Here is an 18,311-nt window from a genome sequence, read left to right on the forward strand (position 1 = left end):
TGCCTGACCTAAAAACCTGCACCATGTATGTTCTTCTCTACTGAACAAACGAGCTTATTCGTTCATCATGAATCACGTCTTACCGTATGTCTCTATGTACGGCGGGACCGTGACATCCTGCAGTGTCTCTGCCCACCCTTCCTCCTCCGCCTGACTACGGGTGAGAGAGCCCGGGGGACCGCTGCTCCCGCTGGTAGCCCCACCACCAGACCCCCCGCTGTGGCCGCAATCCTTATCCCCACGTTTTGGATGATGGTGGTGCTGATGGTGCTGCTGCTCCTCTTCGCCCGCCTCGGCGATGTAGTTGTCGGAGTCGGAGTCCCCGGAGGTGCTGTAGAAGGGGTTGTCGCTGCTGTCGTCCCCGGACTCGCCGAACACGTCGTCGGATATCTGCAGGCTCTCGTACCGGGAGCGGGCCGCTTCCAGGAGAGACAGCGCCTTTCGCCCGCACTCAGCCATCTCTCTCAGCAGTGATGCTTTTCTCTCCGGCGTCCCTTCTTCCTCTCTCTCTCTCTACCACAGTCTCTCGTTACGCTTTTCCTGGCGTGCAGGTGGTCACGATCTTGCAGGGACGAGGACCTTCACCGTGCCAGCAGCACCTTACCTTGCCCTAGGTGGCTATACATTTAAATCCACCTCCATCCACCGGCTCAGAAGCGGTGCTGGCGGACAAACGACTGAGCACCCGGGGAAAGCTGTGCTTTAAGTGTCCGGAAATAATTCCGCCCCTTGCTGTGCCGACGGGGCTGCGCACTGGGTAGTGCACAGCATCCGGGTTGACAGAGAGCAGCGATCTACGCTCTCCTCGGAGGAGCAGGTGTAGTAGCTGTCTGCCCCTACATCACCTGACACTGAATCCCCCCAGCGTCGACCAATAAGATCATATTTCCTGATCCAATCCGAAAGGAGAACCTGGACCTTGTAACCCATGGAAAAAAGACGACAATGAACGTGGTTCTGTTTTTTGCAGCATTTGACTAAATAAATAAAACACAGTAACACATTGAATGCATGCAAGATAATTGGTAATATTCATAAAATGCATCAAATACATGAAAACCTATCTGAAATTAAACCTGTCAGATATTTAGTGTAGCAAATATACGTGTAAGTAATTCAATCAAGAAATCATACATTAGATATTGCACGTGGCACAGATTTTCTATACGTGAATAAAAAAAAAAAAAAAACATTTGCAAAAGTGCCACAATCCAATCCAAAACCTGAACAATTCTTGTAAATAATTTAAATAATAGTTTAAATAAATATTTAGGCCGTCTATGCAAATGTAAATGTGTCAATAAATTATTGACACATTTACATTTTAAATACATATTAAAATACAGATAATAAATGTGGCCCACTTTTTCCTGCCTTTGATGAAATACATAAATAGAAAAAAACATTGCAATAATCCTTGTTGGCTGTTCTCGATCAATGGTAAAAAAAGAAACAAAAAATGGTAATTCATTAACTAATGATCATTAGAAAGGTGAAGGATCAGTCCAGAACTACTTCCCCCAGTAAGAGCACTGAAGATCATGTCTGGGTCTTCCAGGATGACAATGACCTGAAACACAGCCAGGGCAACTAAGGAGTGGCTCCGTAAGAAGCATCTCAAGGTCCTGGAGTGGCCTAGCCAGTCCTCAGACCTGCAGCCAATAAAGAATCTTTAGAGGGAGCTGAAACTTCGTGTTGCCCAGCGACAGACCTAAAACCTAAAAGATCTGGAGAAGATCTGTATGATGGAGAGGTCCAAAATCCCTGCTGCAGTGTGCAAACTTGGCAAGAACTACAGGAAACATCTGACCTCTGTAATTGTAAACTGTTGTAAATTGGAAAGTTTAATTTTTCTATTATATCAAGTCCTTTATACAATAAAATGCAAATTAATCATTTAAATATCATACAGAATGATTTTGTGCATTTTTTAAGATTTTGTCTCTCACAGTTGAGTTACTGAAATACACTTTTCAATAACATTCTAATTTATTGAATGGGTCCAGAAATACTTCATAGAAACAAATTTAACAGATTTCAAAAAGCCTCAAGTTTTCACAAAAATAATACATGTCAATTTTTACCAAAAAAAGAGTCTTCATCTCATCTTGTATGATCACCTGGACACTTAACTGGATGGGAAAGAAAATTAACTCTAAAAGGATATTTTACTGTAATTCTCATGGATTACATTGACTATGCCTTAAAGACCTATATTGCTTTAGCAGTGAACACAAACGAAAATGTCCCCTCAGACACACTACAATATGAACTAGTCAAAACAAGAACGTTGTGGCAATGGACCGATGGTTTTATTAAAAATGTAATTTTCCAATAATTCTTCAGTCAACAAGTTTTAAACTTACAACCATCACTCTTTATTCAGAATTTCTGGTGGCCGAAATAAGTAACAACCTTTTTGTGGATAAGCGGTGAACACGTTTAAAAAAACCTTGTGGAACAGCAGGGAGCACAGTTGGGATTTTAGGAACTCTGCAGCTCTTGTCCGGTGGTGTGATCCCAGCAATCGCTTGAAGCCTTCACACAAGCATCTGGCTTCGTGATGTCTTCATCTGTCAATCACCAGAAATAAAAAAAGGTTATTGTCGGCTAAAAGTGAGGTACTTTAAATCAAACCGGTACATAAATATGTTTGTGATTCCTGAAAGATATGCTTTGGGATGTGAAAAGCAGTGCTGACCATCTATCACTCCACACTGACATTCATTTATTCCATCAAATAAAAAGAGTTACTTCCTGTCCCATATTGGGTTTCTGCAAGAATTATGCAGGTTTAATAAAACCCTATAAACTTGCCAAAACTCCTCAGATACTTTTAACGTTCATAACAGACAGTCAGGGGGATAAGAAAGTTTCCATGACTGTCAATACAGGCACGGAAAAAAAAAAACTAAGTACCCTTTGATGTTAACACTGGGTTTAGGAGGTAAAGTAGCAGCAGAAATGAATCAAATGCACTGTGATCATCTCCCTAAAAGCAGGATTTTTGGCACTTTGCTAATCTGGAGCATACAGGTGGATAGTAAGAGAATGCTAAAAGGGAAAAACACTACCTGTAATCCAGACATCTAAAGATCTATGAGCAGATATGGCCCAGTATGAGTTGTGTTCTAAGTACAAACACTGATGTTGCAGAGCAAAGAGAAACAATCAAAGTTGGGTCTATGAGAATTGGGGTCACTGGAGTCATCCTTCTTTGAGAATACATTTTAAAAATCTGTTTTGTTTTAGGTTTGGAAACTGACAAAGAAGACCTCTAAAGACCAAACCTTTGAGATGCCATCAGCACCAAAGCACTTTCTCACCAGCAATTGATCAGTTTTTAAAGTGATCTTCTAGCTTATCTATACATTAACTGACTACTGGACTACTTCAACATCGCAGGGTCAGGATGGGATCCCAGTTTTATTTCAATTTAATTTCAGTGTGATTTTGTATTCGAGCAATCATTTCTAAAAAGATGAAGTTGTGGAGCTAACTCTCCCATCCACTTTAAGTGTAATAATATTAAAAACATTCCATATTAATTTAAGATGGTTTTTTTTCTTGGAACTGACAAGTCTTTACAGCTGGTAACTGAACTGACCAGATTCCTGGAGCAGCTGGATCTGTATTTCCTCTGAAATCATTCCTTTATCTTCTAATTGTTCTAGGAGTGACTTTAAAGTTTGCTTCTGTCTTCTTTCTCGATCCTTAGCATTTCTGAGTTGTCGCTCCAGCTCCTCAATCCTTGCTTGAGCATCAGATAGCTTTTTCTTTACTTGATCAGGATTGAGGGCATAATGGTGATCCTGCAGAAGGAAAGACTTATTGAGTCAGTAAGACAAAACATTTGTTGTGAAAGTGCGGTAGATAGTTTCATTTTTAATTAAACAATCTATTATTTTTTCTGGACTATTCTCTGTTAGTGTATCACATAAATCTCATTCAGTATATAGAATTTGGTAGTTGTAAAATGAAGAAGCATGAGGTGTATGAATACTTTTGCAAGCCACTGTACTTACAGAGACTGAAAGCTTTGGAGGTTTGGGAGCAGGGACGTGATCCTTGATTGTTTCCAACGCGCGTCTTGATGTCCTTGTTGACCTGGCTTTAACAGGCTTCTTCAGGTTCAATAAGAATTCAGTATCGGTGTGAAAAAAAAGCATCTTTATTTTAAGTCTAATATTGTGTGGTAATCCGAGTAAATCTGTAAGAAATCTGTGAACTAACCTTCTTTAGATGGTTTGGAAAAGATGCAAAAACACAAGGTATCACACCTTCCCTCAATCGAACAGTTTGTCCAGTTCTGTCAAAATCCCCTTTATTAAAGTGATTGCTGCAGAGGACAGTTTTATTGGATGGCCTGAAGTCCATCCGTCTGAAAGCTAAGATCCAGGCTTTTCTGAGTTCAGGATTTTTGGGAAACCTTCAAACCCAACAAATTCATGTCAGATTTACTTGAAATTGGAGCAATAGTTCAGTGAGTGTGCACAAACTTAACAACATGAAAGTAGGTTTTTCTTGGTAACTATAATGTAAGTAAACCTGTTCATATTCATGAATAGCTTAAACGACGTTACAAATTGCAGACAACATTGAAACAACAAATATTAACTCACTGGTGAAAAGTTATCCCTCGATGTTTACTTAAACTGGTTCGTCTGTTTTTACAGCCATAAGCCGAACACGACACCGGCATTTTTGACTGTGGTCTCTAATCGCCTGTTGTCAACGTTGACCTACCTAACATGGCGGACACGAAGACGTACGTCTCAGCAGTAGCAAATACAGTATCTAGCCGTATTTATTTACGACCAGGAGATTTTTGTAGCACAGTCGGAGTATAGTTGTAATCTTACGATTAATTAAAAGTGAAGAAAACCACCTGAGTAAAATATATATTCGGTAAACTCTCCGTAAAGCGACGGAACAACGCTCCACGCCGTCTCGTTGGTGATTGAGAACCACCAGCCTCTAGAGGGCGCAGTGGTGCCACGGGAAGTGCCATGTTTGCGGAAGCTTGGCTGTAGTAGCTAAGCTGAGAGTGTGAATGAGTTCGGTAGTTGACAACTTTGTACACAAATATAGTGCCGAGCTGTCGTTTGTGGTCCAAAATGAATCTACCGAAAGGACCAGATTCTCTGTGCTTCGATAAAGATATTTTTATGAAGGTAAGAGCTTGTTAAACTCGCGTTATTTTAAAGTGCTACGGTTAGCCCCGGTTAAGCAATTTAGCATTAAACTGGATATTTCTCGATATTTGAAGGTTTAGAACAAATGTTTTCGGAAAACGTATACAATGCCCAACATATTTTTCATTACTACTAGTTTGTCTTAAGAAATGACCATAATCTTCATGTTCTCGGGATCTTTCTTCTATTTACAGTGCCTTGTAAAAGTATTTACACTCCTTTTAATTTTTACACATTAGTAAATGTAGTTAGTTTTATAATTAAATAAAAAGTCGTGCAAAAGTGTTTACAAGTAGGAGTCTCAAAAGTCTTATGTGCATTTGTATTTGCCCCCTATTATACTGTTACCAATACATAAACTTCAGTGCAATTAAATGCGTTAAGAAGTCATTTAAATTCGTAAATAAAAAGGCGTTAAAGTTTATTTAGATAACGATGACTCATAAGGAACTCATAAGATGAAGCTGTGGAGAAATTAAAAGCAGGGCTAGTTCATAAAACAATATCCTAGGCTTTGGACATTTCTTTGTGCACTTTTCGATCACTCATCCAACAATAGAAAGTGTTATAATTGCAAAATGTCCAAGATGTGCCCGTCCATCTAAACTGACAGGTTGGACATTATTTGGAGAAGCAGCAAGGGCCCCATCATAACTCTAAAAGAGCTACAGAAATCACAGGTCAAGTGGGAGAATCTATTGACAGGACAACTATGTGTAATGGTCTCCAGTAATCTGGCCTTGATGGAAAGGGTGCAAGAAGAAAGCCATTGAAGCAAAATATTGCACAGAGCAAACATGAAAAAGGAGGTACTCTGGTCAGACTAAACAAAATGAAACCTTCGGCCTTCTCGCAGAGTGGTGAAGCTAAATCTAATTTAGAATCTGAGGCATAATTTGAAAATTGATGTTCCCAGATTCTCTTCATGCAATCTGACTGAGCTTGAGCTGTTTTGCAAAGATAAATGGGCAAAAATGTTAGTCTCTAGATTTAGCAAAGTTAGTAGAGGCGTATTCCAAAAGACTTGCAGCTGTGATTGCAGTAAATGGTTGTTCCACCAAGCATTGATTAATGGGGGCTGATAACAAATAAATGTCACACTTTTCAGAACTTTATAAGTTAAAAAAGTTGAAAAGCATGTACCCGTTTCTTTCCGTTTCACAGTTATGTGCTACTTGCCGATGGTCTGCTACATTAAATCCCAATAAAATACCTTGAGGTTTGTAGTTGTTGTATCAAGAAAGGAAAACAGAAAGTTGAATTTGCCTGAGTACTTTTGCAACGCTCTGAAATGCCTTTTCTTTCACACTATTGACATTTCCTACTGTTGCCTTCAGGATGACTTTGATGTTGACCAGTTTGTGGCCGAGTGTCGAAAGCAAGTCCAACTGGAGGAGATGAGAGAAGACCTGGAGCTGTACTACAAACTGTTGAAAACAGCCATGGTGGAGCTCATCAACAAGGATTATGCAGATTTTGTCAACCTCTCCACCAACCTGGTCAGTTGTTTTCACTATGTGTCCATTTGTCTGCTTACAGATGGAAAGAGATGGGTAGGAAGGGGCAGCTTAGATTTATATGTGTGTGATGCCGCTGTTAACCCAAAAACAATATATTACATTTATGGGAAGTAACTATGCCACCTCCTTGGATTACATACCGTTTAAGCTATTAGTTAAATGTTTTTGCAAAATCAATCAAAGTTACTTTAGATGTAGTTTGTTGCCTATAAAAGCTTATTATTGTAATTTGATCTATTTGTTTTATTATTTAGTTGTAAATCATTTCTTTATCTGCCTTTTCAAAACCAAGCTTTCCTGCTCACGTTCTTGTGGTGACATCACAAAAGGCATACGGCACCAGATCAGATCAAGGGTCTATTTGTATTTTTCTTGGGTTGTTTTTCCTCTTTATTTGCAAATTTATGAACAGTTTCCTCCTTCAAAAGTATTTACTTGTATTCTGTATGGCTGCAGTAAAACATCTGAGCCGAATGCGAGCACAAATATGGATACAATAAAATATATGGCAGAATCTACTGTATGCTGAAATCAGTCAAAGGTTGCTTGTCTGTTATTTACTAACTCCAGCTGCTTCTTGGGCCTCTGGTGATGTCATCAACACTAATATACACAAGGGACAATTGGTTCTCTTTAAAAAAAAAACAAAAAAAAAACTTTTTGGAGAAGTCCTGCAGAAGAAATCCAGACTTCTATCACCCAGCTTTTTATTAGCAATATACATTTGTTAGTGGAAAAAGGAAAAATACACCACGCTGGTTAACACAAGCTTAAAAAACATAACCTAATTTTATTAAAAATTGCAGTCGAGACTTTTCTAAGTTGGTTCGTACCGAGTCCATTCATTTCTGACTGGGTGTCCACATCTCAGAACGAGTGACTCCAGGTACAAGCCACTGTACACGCTTCATGCTTGCCTGCAATGATTTTGGACATCCAGCAGATGTCACTAATGAGTGAGACTCAAACAGTCTCCAAACCGTTAGGCGCATGTAAAGCACAGTCATTGAGGAATCTACCCATCGCTTACACTGTCATGGGTGTCAGAATGAACACAGGCCTGCAGTAAACCCCTCGACTGTGGCTGGATAATCTGCATTTATTGGTGAACCATTTAACACATACTCTGTTCTCATGAACTTCCTTAAACACTTGTTCCTGCAAATTATTCCCAATTCTTTGTGAAGCAGTGAATGCATCGTCTGCATCAGGCCCTGACTTATGCTCATCAGAAGCAATTAAGTCCTCAAACGCAATCCTAGCTTGGGTCCAAATCCTACAGATGAAAAATAAGAATGGTTATTTGTGTGTACTAGACGATAAGCTCACTTGGTGTTGTATATTTGTTTCAAATTAGAAATGACTAATTATAATATCATTCCTCATTTCAGGTGGGGATGGACAAAGCCCTGAATCAGCTTTCTGTGCCATTGGGACAGTTACGGGAGGAGATTATGGTAGGAAATCTTAAAAAATATATATTAAAAGCTTTGATCTTTGCCTTGTCTGTGTGTTCCTGCTAATTCAGCCTTTTTTTGTGGCAGAGTCTGCGTTCCTGTGTGAGTGAGGTGATACAGGCCATTGATAACCAACTGTCCAAACAGGAAGACCTGCAGAAAAAGAAGGTTTGGATCCTTGATTCAAGCCTGGTCCTCTCCATAATATTTGATTTTTATCTGTAGTGTAATGACATGTCTGTGCAACACCGGGTAAATTAGCTAGAAATAAATGTTTTATTCTATGTGGCTCCTTCTTATTTAATTAGACAATAAAATGCAGCGTCTCTGTGAAATGATTTCTGTAAATCCTTTTCCTGTCTTTGTTATTGTCCCTCAGGTGTGTGTGCTGAGGCTGATTCAGGTGGTGCGCTCAGTGGAGAAGATTGAGAAGATTCTTCACTCACAGAGCTCAAAGGACTCAAGTTCCCTGGAAATCAGCAGGTGAGAAACATAAAAACCATTCCAGTTTAATTTGATTAACAAAGGATGGTCTAAACTGTGGGAAAAAGCAGATTTGGTATAAAATTATGCCAAGATTCTATTTACAGATATAATATTGATATAATATAATTTTCCCACTGACATATTGTTGAACTGGGTGTAGGCAAACAAGTGTCAGAGGTTAATATTTGTTCAGTTTGGTTATGTATTCATGCTCCTCTGACTGATCATGTCTCTGTATGAACAGCCCTTTGTTAGCAGGTCAGATCCTGGAGAGGATTGCTACAGAGTTCAACCAGCTTCAGTTTCATGCTATGCAAAGCAAAGGCATGCCCCTACTTGACAAAGTCAGACCTGTAAGTGTCAAAGGGTTCGTCACAGCGACGGCTGATAAATAAAGAGCGTCTCTCTTATTTGATCAAATGACTTATTGCTCGTTTTATCTATCCTGATTATATTGAACAGCGGATTGCAGGGATCACCTCCATGCTGCAGCAGTCTCTGGAGGGCCTGCTGATTGAGGGCCTGCAGACATCTAACGTGGACATGGTGCGCCACTGCCTGAGGACGTATGCCACCATTGACAAAACGCGAGACGCCGAAGCTTTAGTGGGGCAAGTGCTGGTTAAACCATACATGGACCAGGTACACATGCAATCATCTTTGATGGTTTCTAGCTTGTTTTATTTATTTTTTTGGAAGACAAAACTTCCGCCTTGCCACCCTGCTCCTTGCCAACTTCCCAGAAATTCTTGCAGCTCCTTTATTATTGCTGTAGTCCTCTTAGCAGCCTCCCTGACCAGGGATGTCTGGGCTCTTTCACGGTTGCACCATGTTTTATGCACTTTGTGATGACGGACTTCACTTTGTTCCATTTTAAATATGACAAGCCTTGGACATGCTTTTGTACCCTCCTCCTGACTGATACCTTTTTGACAATTAAATCCTTCTGATGCTATAGAAGCTCTCTGCCTTTTGCTGTAAGATGCAACCAAGAAAATGTCAGGAAAAGACTATTAGAGCATCTATCCTTCCATCTATCGTCTATACCCGCTTATCCTTGCTGGGCCCCGGGTGGTTGCTGGTTTCCAGTGGTCATTGGGCAAGAGGCTAGGCACAGTAACAATCAGGCTGAGCAACCATGCTCACACAAACTCAGACCTAAAAACCATTCAAGAGACACCAAGTAACATGACATGCATGTTCTGTAACTGTGGGAGCATCCCATAGTACCCGGAGAAAATCCACGCATGCGTTTGGAGAACATGCAAGGTCCCAGAACTTTTTTTCTGCAAGGCAACAGTGCCAACAACTGCTCCGCCGTGCAGCCCTGCCTAGTAGAACAGCTAAACTATATGTGGGGTTCAGAGGTGCTTTAGTTTTGAACACAGCGACATCCACATTTGTTTTTTTATTGTTTTTTATTTTTGCCTTTAAAAAACAAAACAGAAAAAGAACAGGATGTGCATTGATGTTTAATCCACTATAGGATTAAACCTTACCTTACCATCAATATATGTTCAGTCATGGAAGAGGCTGCACTATGCAGATGTGAAAAAACACAGTACTTTGGTAAAATACTGAATATCATGTGTGTAAGTGCTAAAGATCCCCTGCCTTCTTTTCAGGTTATAGTTGAAGAAGCTGTGAAGTCCAATCCAAGCAGTCTTCAGCTGATGTACTCCAGACTGTTGGACTTTGTTCCCCACCATTGTAGACTGCTCAGAGAGGTGACTGGAGGAGCCATATCCAGGTATTAATATCCTAAGAAATGATAATTCAGATCATTTAAACATTAACTCTATATTTTTGGAAATGTTTAATTATCTTTCTTTTCTTTTTTTGTAAATAGGAAGTTCATTGGTTAGCTGGTGTTATTATTAGTCTTATTTTAGTTTTTTTTCTAAAATGAGCAAACCTTCTCCTTCTAGAAGTAATTTGGCAGACCAGTAAACAACTTCATTTGGTCTTTTTTCCCCCTCAGTGACAAGGCTGATACAGTGCCGGGTTATGATTTCCTGGTGAACTCTGTGTGGCCAGAGATGATCAGAGGAATAGAAGAAAGGTTGACCTACATCTTTAACCCTGGAAACCCTGAGATATTCTATGAGGTACACAAATATTTGTTTTGGCAAGTGGTGAAAAGTTTTTTTTAGCAAACGTTTGAGGAATTTTCCATGAGCTTCAGAACTTGGCTCGTACTTTTCCTTCTGTCTTTTAGCGCTACAGCGTTAGTATGGACTTCGTACGTCGTTTTGAGCAGCAGTGCAGCTCACAGGCCAGTGTGAAGAGACTAAGAGTTCATTCCTCATATATCAGCTTCAACAACAAATGGAACCTGCCCGTCTACTTTCAGCTTCGGTAAATGTGGCCCTCATTTGTTTTACGCTTTATTAATCCTGGAGGTCTGTTACTGAATACACAACACACACCCAGAGTCATGCTGTCAGTCCAAACTGTACAGTCATGACAAAAAAAACAAACTCGCCTACTTTCAAATAAAGCTTAGAAATGTATTGTTTACATAAAGTTATAGTTTTCAGAGTCCTGAAGGTGAGTGGTAGATGGTAACATACCAAACATTATATTATGTTCCACTGATACGACTCATCTGTTATTTTACAGAAATAATTATCACCCAAAAGGTAGTTGCTTGTACACGTGTTACGTGTCATTGAGTGAATCAGATCTATGAATATGTGTGTTAGCAAAAGGCTTGAGCTCCAGCTATTTATTTAAAGGTAATAGTAAAGGGGGCACACCACACTTTTCAGATTTTTATTTGTAAAGTTTAAAACCAGGAAAGTACCAAAGTGTGTTAATTTTACTCTGAAATATACCTGAAAACTAAGAGGGTGCAATCATTACTTATTAGCTGAAAATGAGATGAAATGACGTCAGTTATTTTAGGGAACTTCTGTTTCATGTTACTGAACTAACAGGGATTTCTGAGTGGAAAGCATTTTGTGCCGAGGGATGCATGTTAAAGTCTAATAAATGCAGTCAGAGGTTGGTGCAAGAGAAAATTCAGCTCTGAGTGTAATTTGTGAAATTGACAAGTCTTTGCTTTTAGGATTCAGATTAAAATAGCCTGTCAGCATTCTCTGTAGATGGAGACAGCTTCGAAGACACTTACGATACGAACAAATCCCACTTTTTCTGGAATCTGGGAAATTATCTCTGGCTGCTTGTTTATGGAGAATGACTCAAAGCAAACTGTAAATTGAAAATGTGTCTCAGCATGTTACTAAACGTTGCTCACAAATATGACGCCATTGACCCGTGTGGAAAAAGTACACAAGCCCTCCCGCCCCCACAGCAACACATTGTAAAACACACAACATGCAGGTTCATCTCTGCACGTCAGAGCAAAGATTGGGCTGCATGTCCCCATTTCACAACCCAAACCTCCACAGCTTAGCTTTTCAGAGTCAAATATTTCCATGCACATTTTGTTGAGCATGTCTGTATCAGCGCCGATGCAAACACCGAGCTGATAACACGTTGTGCCGTCCCACTCTGCATACCTCCCTGTTTTTCAGGTACAAAGAGATAGCCGGGCGCCTGGAGAATACCATAAGTGAAGGACTAGAAGCAGCACCAGGTGGGAGTTTGAGCTTGAACATAAATCTCAGTGTTTACTGCAAACGTTACCCACAAGACCTCTGTGTGCCTGCTCATTTCCAGCTGGCAGTTCGTTCCACCTGCATGTGTCTGAGGTGTTGTGGTCCTGCCTAGTGAGGTGCTGGTCAGAGAAGGTGTATCTGTCACCTTTGGCGCATCGCTTCTGGAAGCTGACACTGCAGCTTTACTCACGATATGCCAAGTTTCTAGATGAGGTAAACCTGAATGCAAAACTAAAAGAGGAGCAAGCAAAAGCAGGACTATCCAAAATGTATTGGGTTAGCCTTAATAATAAGGTCAAGTATAATTTGATTGTCCCAAAGGGCTATGTTGGGCAGAGCAAATTCTGCTTATGATGGACTGAATTAGGTTATCTCTCAGGCTTTCTGAAACTTCTGCTGAGTTACTCATCTGGGGTTCTCACGTCGAGTCATCCCTGCACAGGTGTTGTCAAAAACTCCGACACCCGAGGCGCCGAAGGAGCTGGCCAGGCCTCTGCCGAGCTCGGCCTCTTCCACATCCAGCCGAACATCGCTGGATGAAGGTGGCAGTGAGAGCGGAGGCCCGGCGTCTCTGTCCACCAAACAGCTGGTTTATATCGCAGCTGACATTCAGAAGCTGCAGGAGAAGGTACATGAACACATCATCTGAACACATAACATGACAGAAGAAGCACTGAGTTGTTTTCTTCACAACGAGATACGGTACGTCTCTGTTTGTGGTTTTTGCTTCTCCGTTGTTGATAATACAATCTAATTTATTCTGATGCTTTTATCTGGTTCCCTATTGTTCTCAGAGGTGTTGCAAAAGTATTCATACCCTTGAACTGTTTCATGTTTTCTTGCGTCACAGCCCCAAACTTCAGTGAATTATGTTGGGATTTTGTGTGATAGACCTACACAAAGTAGCACACCACTGTGAAGTGAAAGGAAAATCTTCCAGTGTCATTTCGAATGAAAATCTGAAAATTATGGTGAGCATTCATATTCAGCCCCCTGATTCAGGACTTTGCAGAAACAACTGTTACTACATTTATAGCTGGATGTTTTTGGGAGGTAGGTCTCAACCTGCAGGTTGATGTTTCTCTCCAGTTTTCTTTGCAAAACAGCTCAGCCTGAGTCAGATTAGAAGGTGGGCTTTCACATGCTTCATTCTGCTTTCAACTCTCACCAGCCTTCCTGTCTCTGCTGAAAAAAATCATCCCCATAGCATGATGCCGCCACCACCATGTTTCACCACAAGCCTGGTGTGCTCAGGGTGATGTTCATTGTTAGTTTTCCCCACACAAAGTGTTTTGCACGGATGGTGGATAGTTCAGTTTTGGTCTCCTCTGACCAGAGCTCCTTCTTCCACATGGTTGCTTTCTTTTAATAATGTCTTTACACCACAAAGGCTAGATTGATAGAGTGCACCAGTCAGTGTTGTTCCTTTAACAGATTCCCTAGTATACGCTGGGGATCTCTGCAGCTCCTCCAGAGTTACCATGGGGCTCTTGGGTTGCTTGACCCGTCTAACATGTTCCCTGGTCTTTATGATGCTGTTTTTCTCACTAATGTTTTTCACTAACAAACCCCTGAGACATTCACAGAATAGCTGCATTAATACTAAAATTAAATTACTCACAGATGGCTTCTCTTTTCAAAAAAGGTAACTTTTTAATGGTTGCACTGGATGTTTTTTTTCAGGGTTATCCTATTAAAAAAGCCTGTATACATATGCATGCCACACTTTTCAGATTTTAGTCGTAGGAGTATTTGCACAGCATGTACCCTGTTTGTTTCACGTCACAGGCGTCGTGCTGGCCTGTCGCATCGAATCCACATAAAACTCATTAACTGTAACAAGACAAAACCTTGAAAAGGTCAGTGGGTGTGAATACTTTTGTAAGGCGCTGCGTGTCGGATTCCAGTCTAAAATGAGACCTAATCCACACGGTTAGCACATTTTCCACCTGATAAACACTCTGTGTTGATTTAGAAGCGATTCCATTTGCATGTTGAGAGGGTAACAAACCATGGCAAGCTAAATGTTTCCTACCTTTCTTTCTTTTATATTGTTCGTCTTCTCATTTCTTCTTTATCTCTTCTACACCGACCTTCTTTCTTTTAGATTCCAGAATTGTCAGAAATGGTCAGACAGCGATTAGAAGCGATTGGGATTAAAAACTTTGCTGTTGTGGAAGGTAAGGGCATACCTGGAGCAGCTCTTTTTTTATCCAGTACAATTCTTATCAATTAATTATATAAAAAAGATGATAAACAACCAGAATCTCTCTGTTTTACAGTCAGCATTATATCTCCTACCTTTTAATGTTTTTTAACATTGGTCGGGTAAAAAAAAACATAAATTACATATAAACAGGGTAAACATCCTCATGATGTGAAAAGAAAACCTACTGGGAAATATTGTACTGTGTTCTTAAATATTTTCTGTGGTTCGGGGTCGGTTCGCCCAGCTTTTACCTTTTTATCCCTGTCTACTTCCATTTCATATGTATACATAAACCATTTCATACCAAGGTAGTTGACGTTTAAGCTTCATGCTGGTGAATTATGGAGATGGTCATAAAAATCCTCATATTTTTCTAAAGATTTTATGTTTTACTCTTTTGATGTGTGACTGTTTATGATACCAATCAAACAAATCTTCCAGTGACCTCCTCCATTTAGATAATATGTAATCGAGTGACATAACCAGAGTATAAGATCGTAAAAGATGACTTTAAATCATCAACAGTCAAAGCTTGTTTAAAATGAAAAAAAAATAAATAAATAAAAAGGGGGCTGCCTCTCAAACCTAGAAAAAAGGGGTACAAAAAGATGTGATCAGTACCCTATAATTTTTGCTCTCCGTGAATGTATCTTGAGGATCGCTGGATATTTACAAGCTTTCCGTCTGACAGATGCTCTTGCAGACTCCAAGGTTTGCCTGTCGAGCAGCATTCCATCTCTGAACACCAGGATGACGCAGCATCTGACTGAACGCTGCTGCCGCTTCCTGAAAAGCGCCTCTGAGGTTCCACGACTCTACCGCAGGACCAATAAAGTACGTGGATAGCCCCCACCCCAATATTTCATTATAATACATGTCTTAGGGAAAAGATTTCCTTTGGAACACTGTTCTTTATATAGAGGCTACAAATATTTAGGCTTGAAGTTGTCCTGTTGTCTTGAAAAAGGCTAGCAGCACATGATCAGTTCACTCAGTGTTTTGTCCTTGATGGAAAAAAGGAAAATAATCCATTCGTTTCAGTGCCTGTTTGACAATATTATGAAGCATTTTGTATTTAGCTGCTTAAGTCTTTCCATCAACTCTGACCTGCTCCTCATCCTAGCTGAAGAAAATCATCCGCACAGCATGATTCAGCCACATCCATGCTTCACATTACAGATGGTGTTTTAAGGGGTGATGTGCATTGTTAGTTTTCTCGATTGTAATTTGACAAAACGTGGGAAACTGCAAAGGCTTGCATCTCTGAAAAGAAACACAGCACAAGAAATATGAAGGTTATTTTCTGACGTAGATATGAAATCTGTTCCTGCTATGGCTTATTTAAATTTATTTGTGTGAAGGATCTGCCAGTACGTGCATCAGCATATATGGACAACGCTTTACGGCCATTACACCAGCTGTTAGCAGACTCCACGGGACTGGTCAACCCCCAAACGGCACAAGAATGGCTCCGAGTTACATTGTCTGACTCCACACAGAAGTATGTTTCAAATATACATCCATACAACTAAAACAACCCAGACACGGAGGCTGTGATATTACTAAAACGGATGTCCGGTACCCTGAATTAGCTATTTTGGTGAAATAACAGAAATGTACTAACACTGTTCTCCAACTTATGTTTAGGTACTACGAGACCATCTCAGAAGTGCTCAGCTCGGTAAAAAAGATGGAAGATAGTCTGAAGCGTTTAAAGCAAGCCAGAAAGGGTGGAACCACCGCTGTCAACACAGGAGCCAACGGTGGACCGACCGACGACAGCAAGATTCGTCTTCAGCTGGCCTTGGATGTGGAATATTTGGGCGAACAGGTAGATGTCGTCCTAATATACATACAAATAGACACAATCAAAGCACAATTATTAACACCTAATAGAGAAGCAAAGATCTTCGCCTGAAAGCTGCTGTGTCATACCCATTTTTGTTTTTGTGTGTCTCAGATCCAGAAAATGGGCCTCCAGCCGAGTGACATCTCTATGTTCTCCACCCTGATGGAGCTTGTGAAAGAGGCTCGAGAGCTCGCAGAACCAAACCAGTAGAACATTGACTCTAAAGTGACTTAATGAATGTTCTGCACACCTCTACATTTCCTGGAGACGTTAAAACAAAATGGATTTGTCTGGTTTAGGCGGGAGCGATATCCATGGCACCACGAAGGAAAACGAACCGACTCTAATAAAATCATCATGCAAGTCTTTGAGCCCTTACAGTACAGTAATGGAAGGGACGCATGTTACTGCAGGATCACATACTACTATGTTGTGTCTCTGCTTTGTACAAACTGCTGTATTATCTCCTCTTGGGTTCCAATGTTTCTAAAGGAATCTTAATTTTATTTGTAAAGAATAAAGTCAGTTACAGCATGTGTATTTAATTTCTTTTTAATATCCTCTAAATATTCCACGTTAATGTTGAATATGTACAGATTCAAACGAAGGTTTCAAGAATCCAAATCAAGAATTTAGGAGTAAAGTAAAATGATTTTCGTATGTTCCTGTCTGTTTTAATCCGCAGATTATCCATTAGCTACACTGGGTTCTATATAAATCGTTTACTTATATTGTTTGTCTTTTTATTTCTAAAGGTCTATTAAAAACAGTGACTCTAGGATCCAGTTTTCCATTGTCTCATTTAATGAAGCAATAAGATTTACAGTGTAATTTCACACCTGGTAAAGATGTGTCAGGGGACTGATAATTTGCCCAAGCTTTAGATTATAATCCAAGATCTACTCATTTTCAGTTTCCATGCAGAGACCACCTATATATTTATTAAAAAGCTTTGGTTGTTTTAAAGAGTTCATGAGGCCATGTACCCTATCACAGTCTTCATGGCATTTGGAAGAGAAACAGGCCCACAGTATCATGCATCCTCTGCGATGCTCAACAGTGGGTATGCAGGTCCTTCTCAAAATATTAGCATATTGTGATAAAGTTCATTATTTTCCATAATGTCATGATGAAAATTTAACATTCATATATTTTAGATTCATTGCACACTAACTGAAATATTTCAGGTCTTTTATTGTCTTAATACGGATGATTTTGGCATACAGCTCATGAAAACCCAAAATTCCTATCTCACAAAATTAGCATATAATTAAAAGGGTCTCTAAACGAGCTATGAACCTAATCATCTGAATCAACGAGTTAACTCTAAACACCTGCAAAAGATTCCTGAGGCCTTTAAAACTCCCAGCCTGGTTCATCACTCAAAACCCCAATCATGGGTAAACTGCCGACCTGACTGCTGTCCAGAAGGCCACTATTGACACCCTCAAGCAAGAGGGTAAGACACAGAAAGAAATTTCTGAACGAATAGGCTGTTCCCAGAGTGCTGTATCAAGGCACCTCAGTGGGAAGTCTGTGGGAAGGAAAAAGTGTGGCAGAAAACGCTGCACAATGAGAAGAGGTGACCGGACCCTGAGGAAGATTGTGGAGAAGGGCCGATTCCAGACCTTGGGGGACCTGCGGAAGCAGTGGACTGAGTCTGGAGTAAAAACACCCAGAGCCACCGTGCACAGGCGTGTGCAGGAAATGGGCTACAGGTGCCGCATTCCCCAGGTCAAGCCACTTTTGAACCAGAAACAGCGGCAGAAGCGCCTGACCTGGGCTACAGAGAAGCAGCACTGGACTGTTGCTCAGTGGTCCAAAGTACTTTTTTCGGATGAAAGCAAATTCTGCATGTCATTCGGAAATCAGGGTGCCAGAGTTTGGAGGAAGACTGGGGAGAAGGAAATGCCAGAAGTCCAGTGTCAAGTACCCACAGTCAGTGATGGTCTGGGGTGCCGTGTTAGCTGCT

The 18,311-nt window shown here is 40.5% G+C and overlaps 3 protein-coding genes across 3 annotated transcripts in view; 1 reads left to right on the top strand and 2 right to left on the bottom strand.

Annotated features, from left to right (window-relative positions):
* pgbd5 (piggyBac transposable element derived 5) overlaps positions 1-885 on the bottom strand; it is a 32,087-nt gene extending 31,202 nt beyond the window's left edge. The window contains exon 1 of the mRNA XM_047352411.1: positions 84-885. Coding sequence (XP_047208367.1) covers positions 84-459 — 376 coding nt within the window. The 5' untranslated portion in view covers positions 460-885. The remainder of the gene's footprint in view (positions 1-83) is intronic.
* A 926-nt stretch (positions 886-1,811) lies between these two features.
* LOC124859423 (THAP domain-containing protein 6-like) lies at positions 1,812-4,955 on the bottom strand. The gene is made up of 5 exons (XM_047352200.1): positions 4,623-4,955; positions 4,234-4,429; positions 4,026-4,124; positions 3,608-3,812; positions 1,812-2,573 (listed from the first exon to the last, which is right to left on the bottom strand). The coding sequence occupies exons 1-5, from the start codon at positions 4,700-4,702 to the stop codon at positions 2,485-2,487; spliced, it is 669 nt and encodes a 222-aa protein (XP_047208156.1). The 5' UTR covers positions 4,703-4,955; the 3' UTR covers positions 1,812-2,484.
* A 6-nt stretch (positions 4,956-4,961) lies between these two features.
* cog2 (component of oligomeric golgi complex 2) lies at positions 4,962-17,120 on the top strand. The gene is made up of 18 exons (XM_047352199.1): positions 4,962-5,174; positions 6,533-6,694; positions 8,107-8,172; positions 8,260-8,340; positions 8,552-8,655; positions 8,903-9,011; positions 9,121-9,300; positions 10,284-10,408; positions 10,640-10,766; positions 10,877-11,016; positions 12,198-12,259; positions 12,343-12,494; positions 12,724-12,909; positions 14,389-14,461; positions 15,182-15,324; positions 15,852-15,991; positions 16,138-16,321; positions 16,451-17,120. The coding sequence occupies exons 1-18, from the start codon at positions 5,118-5,120 to the stop codon at positions 16,547-16,549; spliced, it is 2,190 nt and encodes a 729-aa protein (XP_047208155.1). The 5' UTR covers positions 4,962-5,117; the 3' UTR covers positions 16,550-17,120.
* Positions 17,121-18,311: the final 1,191 nt, after the last annotated feature.

The sequence above is a fragment of the Girardinichthys multiradiatus genome, chromosome 22 (genome assembly GCF_021462225.1).
Source record: "Girardinichthys multiradiatus isolate DD_20200921_A chromosome 22, DD_fGirMul_XY1, whole genome shotgun sequence".
Taxonomy (NCBI): Eukaryota; Metazoa; Chordata; class Actinopteri; order Cyprinodontiformes; family Goodeidae; genus Girardinichthys; species Girardinichthys multiradiatus.

Excerpts from the sequence above, each read along its gene's own strand:
- LOC124859423 (XM_047352200.1), bottom strand. The coding sequence starts at position 4,702 with ATGCCGGTGTCGTGTTCGGCTTATGGCTGTAAAAACAGACGAACCAGT. Across the intron at positions 4,430-4,622 it reads CGAGGGATAACTTTTCACCA|GTTTCCCAAAAATCCTGAAC; the intron begins GTGAGTTAATAT and ends TTGGGTTTGAAG. Across the intron at positions 4,125-4,233 it reads TTCCAAACCATCTAAAGAAG|AAGCCTGTTAAAGCCAGGTC; the intron begins GTTAGTTCACAG and ends TTGAACCTGAAG.
- cog2 (XM_047352199.1), top strand. The coding sequence starts at position 5,118 with ATGAATCTACCGAAAGGACCAGATTCTCTGTGCTTCGATAAAGATATT. Across the intron at positions 10,409-10,639 it reads ACTGGAGGAGCCATATCCAG|TGACAAGGCTGATACAGTGC; the intron begins GTATTAATATCC and ends TTTCCCCCTCAG. Across the intron at positions 15,992-16,137 it reads TTGTCTGACTCCACACAGAA|GTACTACGAGACCATCTCAG; the intron begins GTATGTTTCAAA and ends ACTTATGTTTAG.